The sequence below is a fragment of the Python bivittatus genome, unplaced genomic scaffold, assembly GCF_059951505.1.
Source record: "Python bivittatus isolate LINGU-HERP-01145 unplaced genomic scaffold, Pbiv_v1 ctg000480_np1212, whole genome shotgun sequence".
Classification (NCBI taxonomy): Eukaryota; Metazoa; Chordata; class Lepidosauria; order Squamata; family Pythonidae; genus Python; species Python bivittatus.
Window position 1 is genome coordinate 99,055,250 of NW_028277075.1, and position 22,324 is coordinate 99,077,573.

At 37.6% G+C, this 22,324-nt stretch overlaps 1 protein-coding gene across 1 annotated transcript in view; it reads left to right on the forward strand.

Annotated features, from left to right (window-relative positions):
- KCNJ3 (potassium inwardly rectifying channel subfamily J member 3) overlaps positions 1-10,151 on the forward strand; it is a 135,995-nt gene extending 125,844 nt beyond the window's left edge. The window contains exon 3 of the mRNA XM_015889026.3: positions 1,808-10,151. Within this exon, the coding sequence (XP_015744512.1) occupies positions 1,808-2,394 (587 nt within the window). The 3' untranslated portion in view covers positions 2,395-10,151. The remainder of the gene's footprint in view (positions 1-1,807) is intronic.
- Positions 10,152-22,324: the final 12,173 nt, after the last annotated feature.

A 22,324-nucleotide genomic window follows, 5' to 3' on the forward strand; every position in this document is an offset into this window, starting at 1 on the left:
ATTTTGAAATCTTGAAAGTTTGCAACCACCTTCAGTTGGCTGCATGGATTTTGCATTTTCCTCCTTATGGCTAGGACAGCAACTCTTGCTTTTTAGAGTATAATTCAGTCTCCAGTAATATATGAAAATATAACACGTTTTCCATCAAACACATCCTAATGTAGAAATCAGTCAGTCATGAAATCTAATAATATTGGAATTCTTACCAAAGAATAATGTCATTAGAAACATGCTGGGTAGGCATCTTTTCCACCATACTGAGCGTATCTGTCAGGCCCATCCCAAGAACAGTGATGAAACAGTCCAGTCAAGTACAGTTCCTTTATTAGCTTACACCTTATAGACAGAATCTTGCCAAACTAAATCTATACTACAGCAGCTAGTGGATATACCCTGGGAGATTCTAGGGAGTGGCATATTGACATCAATATGCAGATAATAGGCAGCTCTTCTTTTTTTTTTCCATCTATTACTAGGGAAGCTGTTGATATTTTAGATCAGTATTTGATATTGTAGGAGCAGAGCCAAATTAATCTTTGGAGGCAAAAATCGGAAGGAGTCTGGCACTACCTTTTCCAGCTGATAAATTTTATTAAAAGGCTTAAACTTTTGTGAGTTGCAGCTCATTTCATCAAATGCAGAGAGTGGCTAAACTGCTGTAGTATTTAAACTATGGAGGAGGCAGGTTGGCTATACAGATGCAAGTTACATGAGAGACAGTTTAAAGTACTTTATCAATTAAGAATTATAATGTGTTAAAGCCTATTGTTCCAATAGAAGAGAATATCTGTGGCTCAGGGTTGAACTATGGAGTCCTTGGTGCTCTCTGAGCTTGGTTGTTTGCTTGCAGATGTTTCATTACCCATGGTAGTGAGTATGGGGTTTGCTCCCTGTTTATATACAGTAGCTTGCCCTGCCAGCGTTGCTCCCTGGGAGCAAACCCCACACTCATTAGCATTGATGAAGTTACCTAGTTGGGTAATGAAATGTCTGCAAGCAAACAGCCAAGCTCAGAGAGCTCCAAGGACTCTAAAGCCTATTGTGTTTGTTGAGGCTTTCTGAAATATTTGAGATTTTCTGAGTATCTGATGATAGTTATGGACCAGATGAGGGATAATACACTGAAACTTAATCCAGACAAAATAGAGATTATCTAGTCAGGAAGTGGACATAGAATAGAATTTCAGTATGTTTGGGGTGGGGTAGTATTCTTCCTGAAAAGTCTTTGTCCATCTAAAATGATATGGTCTGATGAGGTCAGACTTGGTTCCAGTAACAGTTATAGACTAACTACTTTTAGATTGGATGAATAAAGTATATTTTTGATAGATTATCAGTATAACCAGGTGCCTAATCCGTCTATGAATTCATAGATGACCAGTCAAAGAACTCCAGTTATAGTAACCAGTTCCTTTAGAAGATGCTGTCTTTTGCTTCTGCCTGCTTTATAGTTTTTAGTTAAGTATTTTATACACTTTGTTTTAATGTGTTTTCAGCATTGTTTTTGTTTTGTCTGTTAAATATTGTAATTTTTATTCCAAATATTGTATATATGCAAAAGAACAGGATGGCAGTCTTCCAGGTATGGAACTGAATGTCCCTAGTCTACAATTGTTACAGAGCAATTTGGCAAAATTCCTCTGAAAAAACTATTGTTATATGCTATATGTACATGTGCACCTTCACCAAATTCCATTGAGATAAATGGAAATTAAGCCCAGATAGCTGGAAATCAAACCAAATGTGTTTTATGTGCAGATAATGTTATTTCCAAGTCATTCACTGAGTTTTTGTTTGCTTTTTGTAGGAATGACTTGTCAAGCCCGAACATCATACACAGAAGATGAAGTTCTCTGGGGTCATCGTTTTTTCCCTGTTATTTCCTTAGAAGAAGGATTCTTCAAAGTAGACTACTCTCAGTTCCATGCAACCTTTGAAGTTCCTACTCCACCTTACAGCGTGAAAGAACAAGAAGAAATGCTTCTTATGTCCTCCCCTTTAATAGCACCAGCTGTAGGTAACAGTAAAGAAAGGAATAATTCTATAGAATGTTTAGATGGCCTAGATGACGTTGGTACAAAGCTACCTTCCAAACTGCAGAAAATGACTGGAAGGGAAGACTTTCCTAAAAAACTGTTGAGAATGAGTTCTACTACTTCAGAAAAGGCCTATAGCATGGGGGATCTTCCTATGAAACTTCAGCGAATAAGTTCTGTCCCTGGAAATTCAGAGGAGAAACTGGTATCTAAAACCACAAAAATGTTATCAGACCCTATGAGCCAGTCTATGGCAGACCTGCCACCGAAACTTCAAAAGTTATCAGGAGGAGGAGGCAGAATGGAGGGAAACCTTCCCCCAAAGCTGAGAAAAATGAATTCTGATCGATTTACATAACAGGAACAAACTTTTTTAGGCATTACTTGAATTGCTATTATATCTAATTTGGGCAGAAAAGCAAAGATATTTAAATAATACTTAGTGACTGGGTTTCTTTACAGCTACATGTACTCTGGGATAATATTCTCCCCTATTAAGGACTGATAAAATCTACAATAAAAGATCTGAAGTTCAGCTTAGGGTCATCTGAAAGCTAATAAGCTAATACTATTTGGCATGTAGTATCATCACAAGCATGCAATAATAGTGTGCAAATTTTGCATATAGTTTTATGGCATGGTTCTTACTATATTTATACTGTATATTCTGGGAAAAATATAAATGGAGTGTTATTCTCCTATATTTCTTAAGCATTGATTAATAAGTAAAACAAAAGTGGGCTACTAACAGGGCAGATTATAGACTAATTTATAAGGGGCACAAAATCCAGCAAAAAGTAAGCATTTCAGGCATGACCATTTGCCCACTGCATCCTCCATTTCACATTCAAAAAGATGGGAGTTTTCTGCTGATACGTCTCCCACTCACTCAGTAGCAGCTCTCATGAGAGTAAGGAAAAGTGCAGGAGAAGGCTATACATAAATAAGAAATTGAATCAGACCTTTGGTTAACATTTAAATAAGTATTTAATTACTTTCCAGTCAATTCAGTTGAATGTGTATGTTGGCTGAATCATGCCCATTTTTTCCTGATGTAAATTGTGATGTTTTCTTCAGACAGTTACAGTGCATGTTTTCTTTGTTCAAATAAGGCTATAGCTATTAATAATACTGAACACCAAAACTTTAAGCCTTAAGCTTGTTTTTTCTTGCTTTAACATTTCCCCCCCTTTATTTTGTTACATGGATACTATCTATTTTCTTTACATAAAAGACAGTCATGGTTAGAAGCAGGCAAAATATATGGCAGGCACAGTTCTATTCCAGGCAAAGGTCATAAAATCAAGAAATAATTGTGATACATGCTTGTTTCATTTTCATTAAAATAAGTATGAAATAAAATTCAAAATGGAAATATTTTCTTGATTTATTATGCTGATTGCTTACTCTGGTACTTACTTCATATACTAAGTAGAATCCTTTTTTTCATATTTAATTCTTTATATCCATATCCATCCTACAGTAAAGTTAGATTCAGATAACTGTGGGTCTCAAGCTTACTGTGAAAGATGTGTACTCCCTTGTGAAATGCTTTTTGGAAATCTGTGAACACAGATAGGTTCATAGCTATTCATAGCTTCTTGGAAATCAAGGACCTCGGGGTCTTAATGGCTATTGCGAGGTTCCTGATTATTGGAAACTACCTTGCAGATTATTTTATGATAATAGCATTTATTAGGGTCTGCAGCTTTATTAATGAAAGGTGTTCTTTTTTCACAGTACAAGCAGCCTAATCATCGATGTAGTTTTGCCTAAGTCCACCTTAGCTACACAAAGGTAAATAAAGGCACATTATAACTCTATCTACTATGCATCACCAGAAATAGACCAAGCAGCTTTAGTGACCTTTAATAATGTCTATGGACTGCTTCCAGCTGATGTACAAAAAGGATTTAAAAAGTGCATTTGCACCCCAATGTTGCAGTTACCTTGTATGATAGGAAAATAGATCACTGGGAAAGGACACAAACCCATTAAAAGGCCCATACTTGTACACAGAACAGTCACTCTGCTGTTGCTGCATTATGCTACTTGTTCTTGCTTCTACATGCCACTGAATGAACCAAAATTATTTCAAACAATCTGGAAGGGAGAATGATAACAAATCTGCATTATAAATAGCCAAGTGAATTAGAGATTCTTGGCTGGAGGCAGAACTACATATTGTACCTGGTTTTCCAAGGTTATTTCCATCTATTATGTATATGTAGAGTCATCCAGATGTAACTTATACTCAAGGGCATTCAGAAGCCACTACAGTAGATCATGGAGGGGAAGGGGAAGCCTTATAATCTTTGTAAGAATCCAACTATAAGGATCAGTGGGAGATGGAAAAAAAGACTTGCAGGTACAATTTAGCTGCAAAAATGCAATTTATTTTTGGCAATCAGCCAAGGCAGATTTAGAATCCTGTATGATTCTTTTGTGAAATGCTTATAATTATAATCCAAAAGTGTACCAAAAAATCTAGAAATATATAATCCAAGGACAATCCCACAAGAGACACAGTCCTAATAATAGGATTACTGATTACAGTAATCAGAGTAACCCATAGAAATACAGCCTATAATAATTCTGTTTACAGTGTGCTACACACACAAGACATCAGGGATCAAGGTGTATCATTGCCAGAGGTGCCTGTAGGATAAGAAAAAATGTTTAATACACAATTCAGTTGGCTTAATTATGGAAATTGTGTTACATGCTACAGGAAAGGATGAATAAATATCATGAGACGGTAAGATTCCTTCTCAGTAAGGAAGTGAGCTAAAACCGAGCATCCAAAGCAATGTCCATCTATAAACCTCAAAGCAAGGAACTCTCATTGTATAACACAAAACCTTCAGCAAGGAACCAAGATTCTTTAGGCGATTCCAAGGACTTGCATGCACCCAGAAGAGTATTTGACTTTTTTTCCCCTTTTCTGTTAGAAACTAGTTCCCAGGCCCTATCAGAAACTCTTTCTGAAGTTCCATGCAACATGCCATAATAATTTGAAATGGGGAACTGTTTTTAAAAAAAGAAAAGTCAAAAATTCTCTTGAGGTTTTAGTGCTAGTTGTGATAGTCTTTGGAACTTAATCAGACTTTTTAACTTGGGGCTCTGCAGGTGTGTTTAATTACAGTTCTGCAACCAGCTTAATCAATTACACCAGGAAGGCAGAAGTCTAGCCCTAGATCTTATTCTTTTGCCACGAAGCAATGCCAGAAGGGAAAAAAAAAATGCACAAATGTAGAAATCAATTAAGCTGTACCATGCCAGTGTTTGAATCATACATATTTACAATATAGGTTTCATGGCCAACATCAATCCAGTGGTGCTGAGCTTCTGGGCTAATAGGCCATATCTAATTATCTGGTATCCTGACATTTCACCAGCAGCTATGGCTGGCATCTTCAGAGATAAAGTGATCTGCTCTGTAGCACATTTCTCAGTGGCTCACAAGCAACTGAGCAGAAACTGACTGAGCTCTTGTATTTGTAACAGAATTAATTTCTAATTGGACCATGTCACTGGAAAGCCAGTTTCTGACTGGTTCTTTATCCAGGTGAATTTCTAATTGGTCTGATTTGAACAAGTTCCAAAGGAGCTAATTTTTTTATTGTTCTGTCTTTGAAACACGCTATTACTTATTATTTCAGGTGAGACAGCTGAAGATTCTATATGGTGTTGGCTAATTAAGGGCTGTTTTATTTTAGTGTGACATAAAACTGGAAACCAGGCTTTGTTAACCTTCAGACTCTCTTCCTTCTTGTTAAAGTTATTGGGGTATTTATAAATCTCAATAGTTTCTCTGTGTAGTTGTGCATGATTATTTGACAGGATTGCTAATACTTGCGTGTCTTTAAATTGAATCTATGCCCATTATGTAGCAGTGTGTGTTCAGCTACCACTGATTTTCAAGTTCTAGCAAGCAATATTTTTTGTGTTCTTTTAGTTGAATGTTCTTTAGTTCCAATATATACCTGTCCACAACTGCAAGGTATGCAATAAATTCCTGATAATGAAAGTGGTCCTGCCATCCTTAGGTGAATGAATAATTTCTTGGATTTTTCTTATTGGTTTGTAGATAAGCTATATTTTTCCAGTAATTTTAAGTTCAGTTTATAATTTTCTCAATAAAAAGGAGAAACACCTTTCCTACTCTGGGTGGTTTGTCCTTTGATATATATCTGAAGCTGTTTTTATTGCTGGATTGCATCACTTGTCTGATCTCACCAACAGAATTGCCGTTAGCCTGTAAAGTGCTGTCAGGGTATTTCAACTCATCGGATAATCTTTCAGGTTCACAAATAAGTCTAGCATGGTCAGCAAGAGTTTTAATAATACTTCTTTTCTAGCAGGAATGATGGCTAGACTTAATAGCAATTAAATGTGTGTTGGTTTTTGGTATATTGTATGTCCAAGTTGTTGGTTTTTTCTTTTAATGATTAAAACATCCAAAAATGCAAGTTGGCCATTCTTCTCTTCCAGTGTAAACTGAATATTTTGGTGGACACTATTCAGATGCTCTAGAAATTTCTTGAGCTTTTCCTCACCATAACTCCAGATCACAATGATGTCATCCGTGTACCGAAACCAAACTGATGGCTTTAAAGGCACAGTGACTAGTGCCTGTCATTCACATTTCTATGTGTAGAAATTGGCTATAAATAGACTCAGTGGGCTTCCCATGACAACCCATTTAATTTGCTCAGAGAATTTGTTGTTCCCCTGGAAATAACTGCTAGTGAGGTAATGGTGGAGTAAATTGGTAAAGTCTTCGGAAAAGATTTCCTTAATATATAATGATGTTTCCTTAATCAGCAGTTAGGTAGAAAGGAAAACCACATCAAAACTGATCAGTCTATCACCTTGTCTAAGACTGAGCTTGTTAAGTTTCTCAATGAAGTGGGTTGAATCCTTAATATATGTTGACATAAGTCCATTGTAAGGTTGTAAAAATGCAGCTAGGTGTTTGGCAATATGATAGTAGGAGAACCAATGGCACTCATGATCAGACATAATGGCATAGTCTCTTTATGCCTCCTTGGTAAACGATACGTACAAGGCTCCCATCTCTCAAAGACCTTTGTGCATCTCATAGTCTCGATGAGACAATCAGTTTTTCATAAGACATTAGCTGTTGGATCACATTTAAGTTTCTTAGAAGGTGCCCGGTCTAAGAGGTCTAAGATCTTGTTCTGATAGTCTTTCATATTCATAACTACTGTAGCATTTCCTTTATCCGTTGGGAGAATAATGATACTCTCTTCTGCATTAAGATTCTTTAAGGAACGTGTTTCTCCCATTGTCAAAGTACTGGCAGGGGGATGAGATCTCTTTAAAACTCTAGCTGTCTTGTGTCTTATTTCTTCTACAGCAGTGTTTTTCAATTTCAGCAATGTTAAGGTGTGTAGACTTCAACTCCCAAAATTCCCCCAGCCAGCATGTACCTGAAAGTTATTTTAAAGCAATCTTAAAGTTGCTGAGGTTGAGAAACACTGTTCTACAGCATTATTAGGAAGATTATGAATAGCTGCTTCAATATTTGAAACAATGTTGTCACTGTGTACCACTGATGGCACAACTGCAAAATTTCCTCCTTTGGCTAAAACCAGCATCTCATGACTGCTGAGTGGGTGATCAGAGAGGTTAATGGCTGTACCCTATCAAGTATTAGTTTTAAACAGCTGTGTTGATAGCCATCAAATTTGTGTTTCAGTTTCAGAATATAATATTCTCCATTTTTCTATGAGTCAAAATATGAGTCTTGTTCCCATCTTGACTTGTCATCTTGTTATTGATTTGGAGATATAGTTGAAGTAGCTGTTATCTATAAGAGCTAAATGCTTTCATATGGAGTAAATCATTTCTCATAATAAGGTATGTTATTACCTTAGCTGCCCAGAGTCCCTTGTGAAGATGGGCAGCTGTACAAATGGAAGGAAGGAAGGAAGGAAGGAAGGAAGGAAGGAAGGAAGGAAGGAAGGAAGGAAGGAAGGAAGGAAGGAAGGAAGGAAGGAAGGAAGGAAGGACCGTGTTTCAAAGAGCTTCCAGTCTACAAACCTGATGGAAAATATTCTCACCGTAGAGGCAAACAATATATTGATATAGCTTTCTGTAGCTGCCAAGAAGTACACTACCAAACAGATCATTTTACCTCTGAAGATGCCAGCCAGAGTTGCTTGTGAATTGTCAGGATACCAGATACTTAGACCACGGCCTATAAGCTTGTAAGTTCATGTCCATTGCAAATGTTAATGTTTGCTTTTAAATTTGGCTTTAGGGAATAAAACTGTCTGGCAGTAATAGCAAATTTGTAGTAATATTATGTAGTAATATACGACATTCAAATTATTATATTTTATTTTTGTTAAACTTTATTCTAGGAACATCTGTAAATTACAACATTTGGAAAATAATTGAATTAGAAAAAATTAATATGAATTGTTTTATTTTTGTAAAGAAATTCACATTAGGAAACTTTGTTTAAGCAGTTTTCCCAAAATATGTTTGAGTGAATTTGAATACAAAAATATCTCACAACTTAGACAGTTGGTTTTTTTTTTTTTTTTTTTGCTACAATTACTTTTCCTCTGTGCTGAATTTTTTTTATATATGTATTTTACATATATATTTGTAACATTTCATATGCTGTGATGTGATTACTTATATCTGAACTTCTGAACTGGCCAGCGGAGGTTTAGGCCGGGTTTATCTAACAGTTCCTGCAGAGGGACTTTCCCATTTTCTGTGCTTCCCAGAAGAAGCAACTCCAGAACAGCTTCAGATGAAACATGGAGCCTTTGATGGGAAGAGTGAATAGATCACTCCTTGCAGTTGTTCAGCTGGACCCAAGGCACTGAGTTTGGAATGCTGCTATGAGATATAAAATGCATACCTGCTCTGAACTGGCTGATGTCACTCTTGCATGCATGAACTTACTCTGAGGGATAACAAGCAATTCCACTTCAATATTGATTTCCAAATTACCCTTTTTATTCTTTTGGTAAAATATTTGTATAGTATCTAGTGGTTATTCTGTGAAACCTACAAAACAGAATAATTAAAATCAATAATTACAAAATCTGTCCAAATATTGAAATGAGTGTGAAACAATTTATATTAAATTATTTGAAAGTTGGGCTGGGGTAGGGATGATGAGGCAAGGAAAATTACAGTACAGTCTTAAACATATTTGGCAGTAGATCTGTTGACTTCACTTGAGTCTATACTTAACTAAGCGTGCATAGAATTGTGTGGTTTTAACTGCTTTTTTTTAAAAAAAAATCTAAATATTATTTTACTTATCCATCAAGTTCTCAAAGGGCTGTGAATCATTAAAAATGAATGAGAGTCGTTTTTATCAGTCAGTGACAAGAGTAACAGCATATATCCCTGTACCTGAAAGTATTTAAACATTTTGTAACCTATCATAAACAATGAAAAGCAAGCTGATCATCCATAACAGAGGGTCCATGTGAACCTGAGACATCACTACGGGCTTTGTGTATTTTTTTCCATCTTTGAAAACTTGTTTAAAATTTGTGAACTGAAGCACATGCTTTTGACCTTCAGTTTTCAGTTCATTGGCAGTATGAATGTGTTTAATTATGAGCCAAAAAACCCACATAAACACCAAAAATGCAGAATGTAGCTGGTGTCCACAATTCTGCCATGTAAAGGAACAAATATGAAAAGTGACATGTGATTTTTCCACATCTAATTGATGAGTCTCTTCAAAAATTGTGTTTGATTTTTGTATCATACTGTCAAGGAAATGTAGCTTAGAGAGTACTGCTCTCTGTTCTTCAGTAGGCAAATAGGACATTTGTGATATTTTACAGTCCTATTCACTTTAAAGGCTAATTTTATTCACACTTCTGTATTTGAACCTTTGCATAGTCAACTGTATAATCATGCATTAGAATCCACGTATGTGTAGGAATAATTATTTGTAAAGTATTTGGTAACTTAACCTTTGTGCAGTGCAAGACAGCACAGAGAAAGTGGATTGTTCTTTTGTAATTGGTGAGGATATGTAATATTATGGTGGAAACAAAGTTAATTTTGATTCAAAGGACCTAAAACATTAAAACAGATTTTCCTTTTCTCTAATGGAATCGTCATTGTTTAATGCTGCGACAAGTTTTCATTGCAATATGTCTTTAGGTTAAAATATAGCTGCTGCTTATGGTTTAATATAAAATGTGGGTAATAATACATTTGGTTTTTTTCTTTTGCCAACTGTTTTTATTTTTCATTTCATAGTCTTTTTTATTAATCTGGCAGCCACTTCAGTTTCATCATCCATGTTTTGCCAAGCCCTTGTGCTGAAGTTTCTAAGAAAATTCTGTTTGACTGCACAGCAGGTCTGTGTGTTTGACTGCTGAATTTATGCTTGAATTATATTGTAAATTGTACATACTCAAATTAGAATCAACTAATTGCATTTTCTGGCATGCAATCTCTAACTGTACAAATGTACAAGTATATTTGGATAACATAAAATTAACAAACTCTTGTACTCATTAATACTGCAAGTTCAGTTTTATCTAAAGCTGTATTAAACTTTCAAAAAAGATTGTACAGTTTAACTGTCCGTGTTTGCCTAGTTTATCTCATTATATATTTTGGGAAGGAGAGCACAGAAGCAAAATGATATTTTACTTGGTTATGGAAATATGGAGGGCGTGCCCAAATAGCTCCTAGAATTTGACATATCAAATAATACAAAATATCTAGACTTTTCCTAATAAACAAAAAGGCTTTACTTTGAAGGAAATACATTTGATATCAGATTGCAAGTCTAAATACATCATCAGCCCTTTATTTACTAAATCTGTATTCCATGTGGAGTTTTATGCCTGAAGTATAAAAATATTACAACTGTACTTTGCTACTAATACACTCATATTCACATATCATCTGTATTTGTACCTTCCTCACTCTGTGAAAAATCTTGTAATTCTTGTCTGGTACTGTAGAGGTTTTTCTCCTCCTGCAGCAAATAACAAATGCACACAGTTTTACAATCTTATGTTTCTTTTTCCTCACTGCATGCAGTGTTTTTGGATGGGTAAACAGCCATACCGTGACATCTAATGATGAAAAACATGCATTACAACATACAGAAGCAAAATTCAATTGAATCCTGGACAAGAATTTGTCCAAAAGAAATTGACGACGTCTCTAGTTCACAGAGAATATGTTTAAATAGTCTTGCACCCTAAATTACTGAACAAAGAAATAGTCACTTTTCTATTCACCCAAAATCATCTTCAGCGACAGCAATAGCCATTGGGGGGGGGGGGTCAAAACCTGCAAGATGCCGGGTGCAGCACTGTGATCTCTTTGGTGTGTGCATACAATGCCCATTATCAGCAGTCCCTTTCTTTTGGTATTAATTTTTCCCATAGATATACACAAGAAGTATAAAGATTGTATTTTACAAGTACACGTCAAAAGGAATTCTGCTCTAAATTGTATTAACTGGCTTGTAGGATATTGAGTAATTTTCCAAAAGTATAGTCAATCAATCTTTTCTGCAAGCAAAGGTCTCATTCATTTTACTAGAGGGAAAGCAGTGTTTATAACTGAAGTATCTCCAGGAATAAAATGATGGAGTTTCCAAAGGAGGCGCTACATGCAAGATCATACTGTGCCAACCTCTGATCATTTTTAAGACACTTACATTTAGTGAAAACCACTTAATACAATCTTACAACTGAAGTGTAGTAGAATCATCCACAATTTTTCTTTTCTATCCTAACAGCACTAGGTAGCCAGTCTTGAACATTGTGCTTATATTTGCTTGACAATCCCATCCTAAACTAATGAAAACTTTGTCCTCAAAATGCAGTATACCTAAAACTCAGCACATTTTGAAATATTTGAAGAGGCACTTAAATATATTCAATTGTTTAAGCACAAAACATGTCAACCTGCAGTTCTCTCTCTCTCACTCTCTTTTCATTCAGTTGAGTTTTGTTGGGTTTTTTGGAGCCCTTCAATTGATCTTGACTCCTGACAACTACATGGACCAGTCCATGCAGTTTCTTGGCAAGATTTTTCGGAAGTGGTTTGCCCTTGCCTCCTTCCTAGGGCAGAGAGAGAGTGACTGGCCCAAAGTCACCCAGCTGGGCTCCATGCCTAAGCAAGACTAGAATTCGGTCGCCCAGTCTTTAATCACTATACTCAGCCTTTACTGAGAGTAAGGCTCTCAGCTTATTCTATATACATAGTAAAAGTGTTGTATTGCTGCTTTAATTTAACTCATTGGTTCTACTGACTGTTGTTGAAGATATGCTGCTTTCAATCTCATGACTTGTCTGAAACATAGGTGACTAGACTCACTGAAAACACTAAAGCATTTGATTCACTGCTCCATCATGTTTTATAACCCAGATCTCCAACTATGCATGCTTATTCATCATCTGCAAATGAAATTAAATGCATCCTGTAAGTCTCTATCAAGTCTTTTAGAAAGATTAGTTGTGTGCCAAACACCAGCATGTACTTGAATAATAAACATATATACTGTAAATGTCCTCTATACCAGTAAGGACACTATACATAAAAGGGCAAAGGAATAAATATCATGACAATGGGAGTACCTTTGTATTTAATAAGCATAATTTAATAAGCTGAAGTCAAGAGAAACAATTTCAGATTTGGATCTAACAACCCTCCTGTGGTATATCAACCTCTCTGCCTCCCCCTGACTTGTCATATACCAGAGTGTTTAGATGTGACAGAGAAAATACTGTATTTGGAGCGCAAATAGCTCAATGCAAGGAGCACCTGGTGGCCAGTGAGACACTTCTGCAGATCAAACCACTAGCAGTGATAGAGAAAGGCCTTTCTGCCTTTACATTTTGTCACTGGGGATCTCTCAGCCTTCCCTACTCAGAGTTGCTGTAAATGGGGTGCAGGAGAACTTTATTCAGAATTCAACCCCACATATTCTGTGCAGTGTTTGCATTGCCCATCTCCAAGGCTACCTCCTGACAACAAAAGGCTAGTCCCTCTTCTGTGCCTATGTGGTGTCTCTCTCTCTCTCTCTCCTGTCCTCAGTTCTTTTCTTACTATGTGTTGAGAAAGTGAACCCCTTTCCCATGAATAGCGCAAAACATTATTCAGCTGCTTCATGTCTTCCCTCGGCAGCTCTCAAATGGGAATGTGCTGATAGGGGGCAGGGGTGGAGAGTGTAAGCAGTGTGTGTGTGTCTGTGTGTGTGTAAATGGGCATATCTAAGAGGGCACGTCGAAAGCAAAGAACCTGCAGTGAGAGTGGAATATGGGCTGTTGCCTTGCTGATTGTTGGCCTTCAAGCCTTAGAGTATCCTTGTCAGGATTCATCACTGTTCTTGGGCTGAGAAATTCTGCCACCAGCATCACAACCCCAGTTATTTATTTATTTATTTATTATTAAACTTGTATGCCGCCCATCTCCCGTAACAGGTGACTCTGGGCGGCTCACAATAACAAAAAAGGAAAAAACACCAATCCCTCCAACAATGGCTAAAATCCATAAATAATTAAAATAGAAACATACATTAAAAATGTACTAAAACCCCCCTATAAATTTTAGCCCTAAAACCTTCAAGATCCTGGGGGGGGAGCCAAACCCATCACCCTACCAGCCATCTCCACAGTTCTCCTTTAGGTATCTTTACCACCTCTCTCGACTTATGCTGGTTTTAACTTTTGATTACAGTTTCACAGCTCAGTCTTGTGGATGTCTACTCAGAAGTACTTGCACTGAATTAGGGCATTGGCTCAGGTAAGGATTATAAAATTGTAGCCCAGATTATCACATTTTGTATCTAGGATAGCATCCAGAATGTTGTCTCATAAAACTGAAGAGAGCTAGTTTTCAAAACATTCTGCATGTCACTGATCAATTCCTTTTTCACAGTCCTCCCTGCCACTCCAACTCAGGTCACTTTGGTCACTGTACTTTTATGAAGATTTTAAATATTGATTTTAAAATAACAGCAAACTCTGCCTGATTGCAGAGTTTAACTTCGTAAGAATTGCATTAGTGGGATAAAATGACAAATAGTGGGATTTTATTTAGAGGACTTATTATTGTTTGTGAATAATTGAATAATGGTTGGTTGGCTTCTTTCTGTTGGCCTCAGTGATAATGAGTGTAATATATCAGCAGATATTAATGCAAATACGTTTCTAGCAACAATATCAAGAAAAGAATCCAGGACTTCTTATCTTCAGAAAAAGAAGGAAATGTTCATTCATGAAATTGATACAATACATGATCTATTCTTATTCACAGTAATTGTTCAACCCACTGAGAAGAAGATGCTTGATCTCAGAGAATGAGGTTTGGGGCTGATCCTTTAAAAAAATTAATTTCCCTAGGTACACATGGAGTCTACCATATGAGTGTGCATTGGTAGCATGATGGCAGAACATGCAGCAAATAAGCTTATTTTGATTTTTCAGAACACACCCAGCATGAAAACTGACCAAGTGCTCCTAACTCTGTACATGGAAGATTTTGATTTGATTTGCTTTTTAGATGCCTGCTTTCATATACATGTAGTTCTTTATGACTCCATTTGAACTGGAAGGCAGTTGTAATTATATTTTATTATAGGATATTTTATTGGTTATCCACTTTCATGCCACTAAGAGATGGTTAAAATTTGCATCGTGAAGAGCACTTTATTTTATTTTATTTTATTTTTGGCTAGAATTTAAAATCTAACTGCTGATTGTACCAACAGGCAAACTCTCTGGGGGATCTGGTAATAAACATGAAAAACATTTGATTTATTTCCTTAATCTTCCAGATGATTATTAAAAAAAAAAAAAAAGCAGACAATCTAGTTGGTTGGGTGTTTCATCTATGAGATGATAAACATATCTTTGGAGTAATATTTCAAGAGCTGTTTCATAGCAATCATCCTGTACTTGAAAGCCTGTAAACAGATTAACAAAACCAGCATTGCATTCATTTTAAAAATGAAATTTGTCGAAAGCGGAACAGCATTTTTTTTCATTTCAATTTTTTGAGAAGCAAAAACGTGAGAAATGCTGAATAGCTGCTGCTGCAGATTTATGACCAAGATTTAGAGAACCAAAAAACTAATTCTAACAGCCAGTTGCATTTTGGACTGGTCTTGTCCCCACAGGAGCACATCGTCTGCAGTTACCTGTATATATTTCTACCTACACTACACAAACATACTTGCACCCACCCACGTAGGGTGACATTAAAACTAAACAAAATCAGCGTCAGTGGTCTTCAAGGCATTTCACACAGTAAAGCCACTAGCAGATGTGACATAATGATGGAGAAAAGAGCAACATCTATTCTAGCCCTTTTCATACTGGGAAAAGGTTCAAAGGTGTAGATTTAAGTCTCATGACAAAAAGACCTGTAGATTTAAGTCTCATGACAAGGAGTATATTGTTATGGCATTTGCAGGTGCTGGCTTAATTGTACAGGGTTTTTAAGAATGGGGGGTGTCAAGGCTATAAATGCCACTTACTCTGTGCCAGTTCTTTCCCTGTGCCCTGCTTGTCTCTCATGGTGACAGTCTGTTATGTTGCCGCTGCTAATTAACCAACTCACATAGAGGATCGCTAGCAAGCCACAAGCCTGACACAACCGTATCCTGCCACTAATGAGGAGGTTCTTCCTGGGAGGGACCTGGCCAACTAGCTGTGAGAGTTAATTTGTAGCCTGCTAAGACTAGCAGTTATGAAAACAGTTGACAGTTCTGTGTCACCCCACCTTCACAAAAGCAGTGGGCTTCTAGCCCTTTTCATCAAAAACACCAGAAATATCACTACCACAAAGCTGTCTATATATACTTGCCTCATTTGAACGTTAGCTACTTGCTGTAATTCTTCTCTTGGACTCTTGATCTTCCTTCCAATAAGTATCACTAATCAGAACAGTTAAGAGTTTTTGTTTCTTGGATTAACTGTTTCCTGAGGAGGAAAGCTATGCCAACCCTCCATGACCTGCCCAGATGGGCCCTGCCAATGGGTTTTGCCCAACCTGGAATTCTACGGAATCCAGTGGTGACAGGGCCTTTGTAAGGGGGATCAAGATATGCCATCTAGGGTTCCACCTGATTTCTGGCACCCCAGAAGTCAGAAGCAGCACCTCAGAAAGCAGAGGCTGCCTTGAAGACCTTCAGAAGTTACAGCTGGTCCAGAATGCAGCGGTGCAGGCAGTGTTAGGAGTGGTGTGTTATGCTCACAGGACCTTTCTGCTTCATGAAATGTACTGGTGATGAGTTGGCTTCTGGGTGCAACACAAGCTGCTAGTTATCACCTTTAAAGCCTTTCATGACATAGGATCTGGCTATCTGAGAGACCACTTACCTCCACTTGTTTCTGCCCGTCTAGTAAGATCAAGCAGGGTGGGTGCACTCCAGGTTCCATCAACAAAACAATGCCATTTTGTGGGATTCAGGAAGCACATTTACTCTGTTGCCATGCTTGCCCAGAGATTTTGGGGACTCCCATCATTATGATGTTTAGGAAACTATTGAAAACCTGGTTGTTCTCCCAGGCCTTGGGATAGGGTGGTTGTGGAGCCCCTTTTAGTTATGTTTAGTTATGTTTGCCTGTGGCTGGTGTGTATCATTCCAGGGTCTTTTTCACTTATGTTTTATATTTTTCTTGTTTCTCTCTCTCTCCCTCTCTCCCCCTCTCTCTCTCTTTAAATGTAAGGTGTCTGGAGTGGTTGAGGCATTGGGCCACCATGAAATTGAATTAAATAATTAAATAAATAAATACACCACTCTACAATGTTGACTCCATGGTCATTCTTTAGTGTTATGCCAAGGCTGCCACCTCAGAAAAGTTAGTGGAAAAGGAAGAGTTTAATTTTTTAACAGTTTTTAAAAGGTCTGTTTTTATAAAGGGGTAGGACATTGGCAGCATTTGTTCTGCACAGCTTAGGCTTTTTGCTGGACAAATTCAGAGATTGCGGTGCTATCCTTTCCCCATCCTTATTATCTCTGCCTCAATAGAGGTGCCAGGAAAATAATTGGAAAGATGCTGCAGTGAAAGCCTTGAAGATACAGTATCCAGGCAAAACCTGGCAGGAATAATGCCCTCTTCAATTCTTGTATGTTCAAATTAAATCAAGGCTCATTCTTGCCAGTCTAATCAAGATGGGCCTTTGGGGGAATAATGTTAAACAATGTTGATCTTTCCCTACTCTGTATGCAAGTAATTAGCCTGTTCCAACTCCTGTAGAGACAGGTCAGCATTGCCTGAAAAATAGCTGGGTGAAGGTTAAGAAGGGGCTTTGGGAGAAGAAGATTGACCTCTCTCAGCAATCTATATGCCTTCCCTTGCAATGACTTGGAAGATGTTGGGGACTGAAATCTCTGTGGCCTGAAAGAATGCCAAAACTCCCTATCCTGGGTGTTTGCAGCTGGACAGGATGACAGCAAAATGTGTGTGGCAAAGTTATGGCTCAAATCCTGCCCTAATGTATTTGCATCCTCATGTTGGATACACGTTCATAAGTCATAGGAGTTGCATTGTGACATCATGATGCACATTTCATGACTTGTCCCATCGTCGTGGGTATCTGTGCTCCTGTTCTGTGTACTAATGGCTGGTCTGTTTCTTCTCCTGTAGACATATTTGGAGAGGTGTTAGTATTACTGTTGCCTGAAAGAGCGGCTTGCAGAGTATCAAGATGGGGTTAAATTCTCCTTACTCCATAGGAAAATGACCAGCGTGGGTCATCTTGCAAGGTGATTTGTAAGATACAGTAGTTCTGGCTGTGCAGAACTTCAGAAGAATGCTTTAATTCAGTGATCCTCCAGTCAAATCATCCATTGAAATGGATTAGTTTAGCAAAGCATGGACCTTTTAAAGATAGAAGAGAAATATCTTTCTGTGTCTTGCCTGGGGCAGGTGTAAAACTAAATTGAAATGGGCCAGTCCCCAATGTGTATTACTGCTATTAAGCAGGGAAGGGAGCAAGATGTCAACGGTCCTTAATTGCTAATGTTAATCCTTTGTTTTCTTTTAATTAGAGGCAAGGCAGTGGATCTTCTCTCTCCGCATGTACTGTTTATATTGCTTTTAAGAAGACAAAGTTAGTGCTTTGGGGAAAAGGGAATTTGCCTTGGCTAGTGGTTATAGTCAATATTAGGCAAGGAGCCACAAGTTTGTTATATTCTTTGTGTGGATATTGGACCATAATATTAGCCCAGACTCTGTGGCAACATAAAACACCAGACAACTCATGAGTAAAACCCAGGTCTCTCAACCACTAGGGGCTTGAGTCTCTGAAGACCCCACTCTCTATGAAGCCAGCTGACTGTCTTAGTCAGAACTGTTGACATGAATCAGTAAGGGCCAGCTTGGCTGGGGCCTTTTCTGGTAAAGACAGTGTGACTGAAGGTAGAAAGCTGATGGTAGAGTTTTGTCCTTACCGTAGGCCGTTCCATGGACTTTGCTGTTTTGCTGATGCAAACAAGAGGAACCTGCAGTGAGAAGGCTTTGAATACTGAATTGGATCTTCTTTCCTTCTTCTGCTGATCTTCAGTGTTTTTGGAATCCAGCTACTTTGGATTTTATTGAAACTTCATGAGATGTTTAGAAGTTGATTCCCTCCTGGGAGTTTGTGATTTAGTACACACTTTGAGAAATGCAGTTCTAAAAGATGTATTGGAATTGCTGTTCTTATTCCAGTTTGTCAAAAACAGAAGCAGCCTCACATGTTTTGAAGTCCCCGTTAGAGTGCAGACAATTTTTTTCTATTACATTTTTATATTTTTCTCTCCTCTCTTTTTCTATTTACAGTGGGTCAAATTGGACTGAGTTATTCTCAGATAACAAACTTGAATCAAACTGTTGTTTTTAAAATTCCAAATTAGTGCTGATTCATTCAGCCTATATTGTATAGTTAGAGATTCTCTGATCCTATGCCATAAGTTTTTTTTTTAAAATTTTGTTTGAATTCTGTTTTTGTAATAGAAAATACTGATTTGGGACTGAATGGGAAAGAGAAATAGAATTGTGTCCCCATCATTATGCTGATGACACAATACTGGATGACTTTTCTCACTCAATCCCTATCGAAGAGCATGATAAATGAAGTAGAAACTTGAGATATTCTGTAAATCAACGTAATCTGGGTGGAGTGGCAGTTTTTGAGGTCTACCTTTGGATATGACCCACCAGAAACCATCTCAAAATTGGGCAACCACAAAATAGTGATCTTTGTATGGCCCAAGCTGGCCTGCTTTTGATGACCAGCAGCCATGCTTAAAGGGAGTGATTCGAGGGCCATGATGGACAAAACAATGTGAGTGGGGCTGCTTTGCACACATGGGTGCAATAGGATTTATTTCTTTATGTTTAAAATATGTTGAATTTAATTTAGGTCATAGGATATTATGAATACTCTGGGTAATCTGGGGGATTCATATTGCTTTAATTATGCCAGATGTACTCATGTTTAGTGTGAATATCTAGAAAAGGATGGCCTTGTGAGAAAGGCATCATTGGGGTCTTGTCAGCAACTGACATTTTCTGATTGACATTAATAGGTGAACACTCAAACACTGGGACTGATGAGTCAGGAATTTACCAAAAAAGTGTCTAGAAAATAGTCAGCATATTAGCTTGTGTCCTGCACTGATTATGATGAAATGATTGAAAACGTCTTTTTGAGCTAACATAACATTCTTCAGCACAACCCAGACAATCATTGCCTAGTGTGCTGTATGAATTCAGCACATGATGACAGTTAATAGCACAATATGTTGTGCACACTTAGAAAGTTGGGTTGAATAAATCTTTGTTAGATTAACCATAACTAAATTTGTCTTCTGGAGAGTATAATTTTTATTTCCAGCATTTGATGAGATTGTTCAAGCCTTTTGTTTTGGTATTGTCAAGGTGTTTTCCTCATCATTTAAGGATTCTATGAATGGTATGCTAGTATTTTTCACTGCCATCAGCATGTTCCTTGGACTATAACAAGGATGGTAGGTCTCATATTAAGAGACAGTACAGTATAGTGATTAGGGTGTTAGATTAGGATCAAGGGGATTCAGATTCAAGCCGCAGAGGCTCAAAGGTTAACTTTGAGCCAGTTGCTATTCTCTATTCAGACTACATCACAGGGTTGTTACGCAGAGAAACTGAAGGTGGAAGTACTGTGTACAGTATATGTCAGCTCCACTAGGCAGAACAGACCAGGAAATCAACTCTGCAGGATGATAAAACTACTTTTATTGAGATGGGCTATAATAAGAGAATCTTGCAAGTCTGACTGTGCTCTACCCCTTCCTCCTTCTTATACTTCAGTGAATTAGGGAGGTGTCTGAGCTGTTTCCAAATGTTACCTGGACATTCTGGAGTTAAAAAATGGTTTAGCCCCTTTTGCCTAGGCAACAGGGTCTGCATATATCCGTTACAGTCATCTTCCTTACTCTCTACAGTATACTACCTTGAACTCCTAGGGGAAACAAGGGATATAATCAAGTAAATCTAACAAAATATGCATTCATGGGAATGATTTCACATCTGTCCTTATGATTCAATTCTAGATTTCAAATAAATAAGAATGAAATACTATTTGCTTATTGGTTTCCTTAAGTTTGTCAGTATGCATACATGGGCTTAGTTTCAAATCCCATTTCTCTTCTGTCTCATTCAAGTAGACATTGACATCATTCTGCAGAGATATGGCTGAACCTTTAATTGTCAGTTGCATTATAAACACTGAAGATGTTATGTATTAGGAAATGAGTACTATCTACAATATTCTGAGCCATTTTCCCATTATCGCTGTTAAAAGGTAAATCGACTCAGTTTGATCATCAGTATCTAAAGCAACTAGAAGGTGTCAACGCCCTGTAAGACCCTTTCATCAGTTGTCTTAATTCTGCTAGGCTTTTTTAAAAACATGGATCTTATTACATTATCGCTCAGTTTTATATAGATCCAGATAAAAGACCCAACGCATCTGAAAGCTAACAAAAATAAGTATTTAAAGGAGGAAGAAATCAGCAAAATACATATGCCCACAGCTACAACCTTAATGCAGATTCCCAGCCAGTATTGGATGCCCCATGAGAGAAGCCTTCCATATTCACGAGTGCTTGTTAAATCATTTACCATGTACAAAAAGATGCGTGTTTTGTGTATACTACAAATAAGTGAGACAGATGCATGCAGGCCTATTCAAGATGTTCTTGAATTGTGTAAGCTATTGAAGATACAAAAGTGCAATGCTGCCATTAGCATCATGGATATTTCCTCTTTAATGTTCCTTGTATGCCCTATTGATCAGTTCTCCTGCCTTGATCGGTCCATTAGATTGGGGTCCTGATCTCCATTCCCGCCTCTCCCTGCTTCACCACCAATGCCGTTTTCCTGTTGAACTTGCTTTTATCCTGCTATTTTCTGCCCAAGCTGCTATTAACTACAAACATCCAACCTCAGGGAAATTAGCATCTAGGCTGATTTTTAGGGACAATCAATGCAATGTGAAGCCCCATGGGGCTACTTTACAATCAGAAATACCACGTTTAATTTAATCTGTAGTTTGAGCCAGGTTAACAGGATGATGTGAGAGAAATGGACTGGCCCTATTCCTATTACGTCATTATGTATTAGGGATGAATGATGCGACATTCCAGATCACAGCAGTAAAAAAAGGCGATCTAAATACCTAGAGCACATTAAAAACAAAAACAAAACAGGTGAGCAATTCAAGTTCTGATTTTATGATTGTGTATTTGTTTTTCACTTTTTTACTTTTCACTTTTTCATTCCTAGTTATCTTTGTTTCATTTTATATTTCTAATTTGCCTTTTTTCTTTTTGCAAATGAGACTATATTATTATCAACAACTGTGGGCCACTCGAGAACCCAGACAGTGATATAACGCAATAGGGAAGTGATATAATGCAATGTTCCTCAACCTTAGCAACTTTAAGATATGTGGACTTCAACTCCCAGAATTCCCCAGCCATGCTGGCTGGGGAATTCTGGGAGTTGAAGTCCACATATCTTAAAGTTGCTAAGGTTGAGGAACACCGATATAATGCAATAGAGAAGCAACTAGTCCTAGGAAGTTTCAGGGCCCACAGAAAGGTGTTTGAGGTGCATGTGGTCCATGGCCCATGGTTTTATCACCCCTGCATTCATGGAAGACAGTTACTATATGCTGGCTGGGGAATTGTGAGAACTGAAGTCCACACAGCTTAAGGTTGCCAAGATTGTGATACACTGATCCTGAACTTAGTTTCAATCTTGGGACCA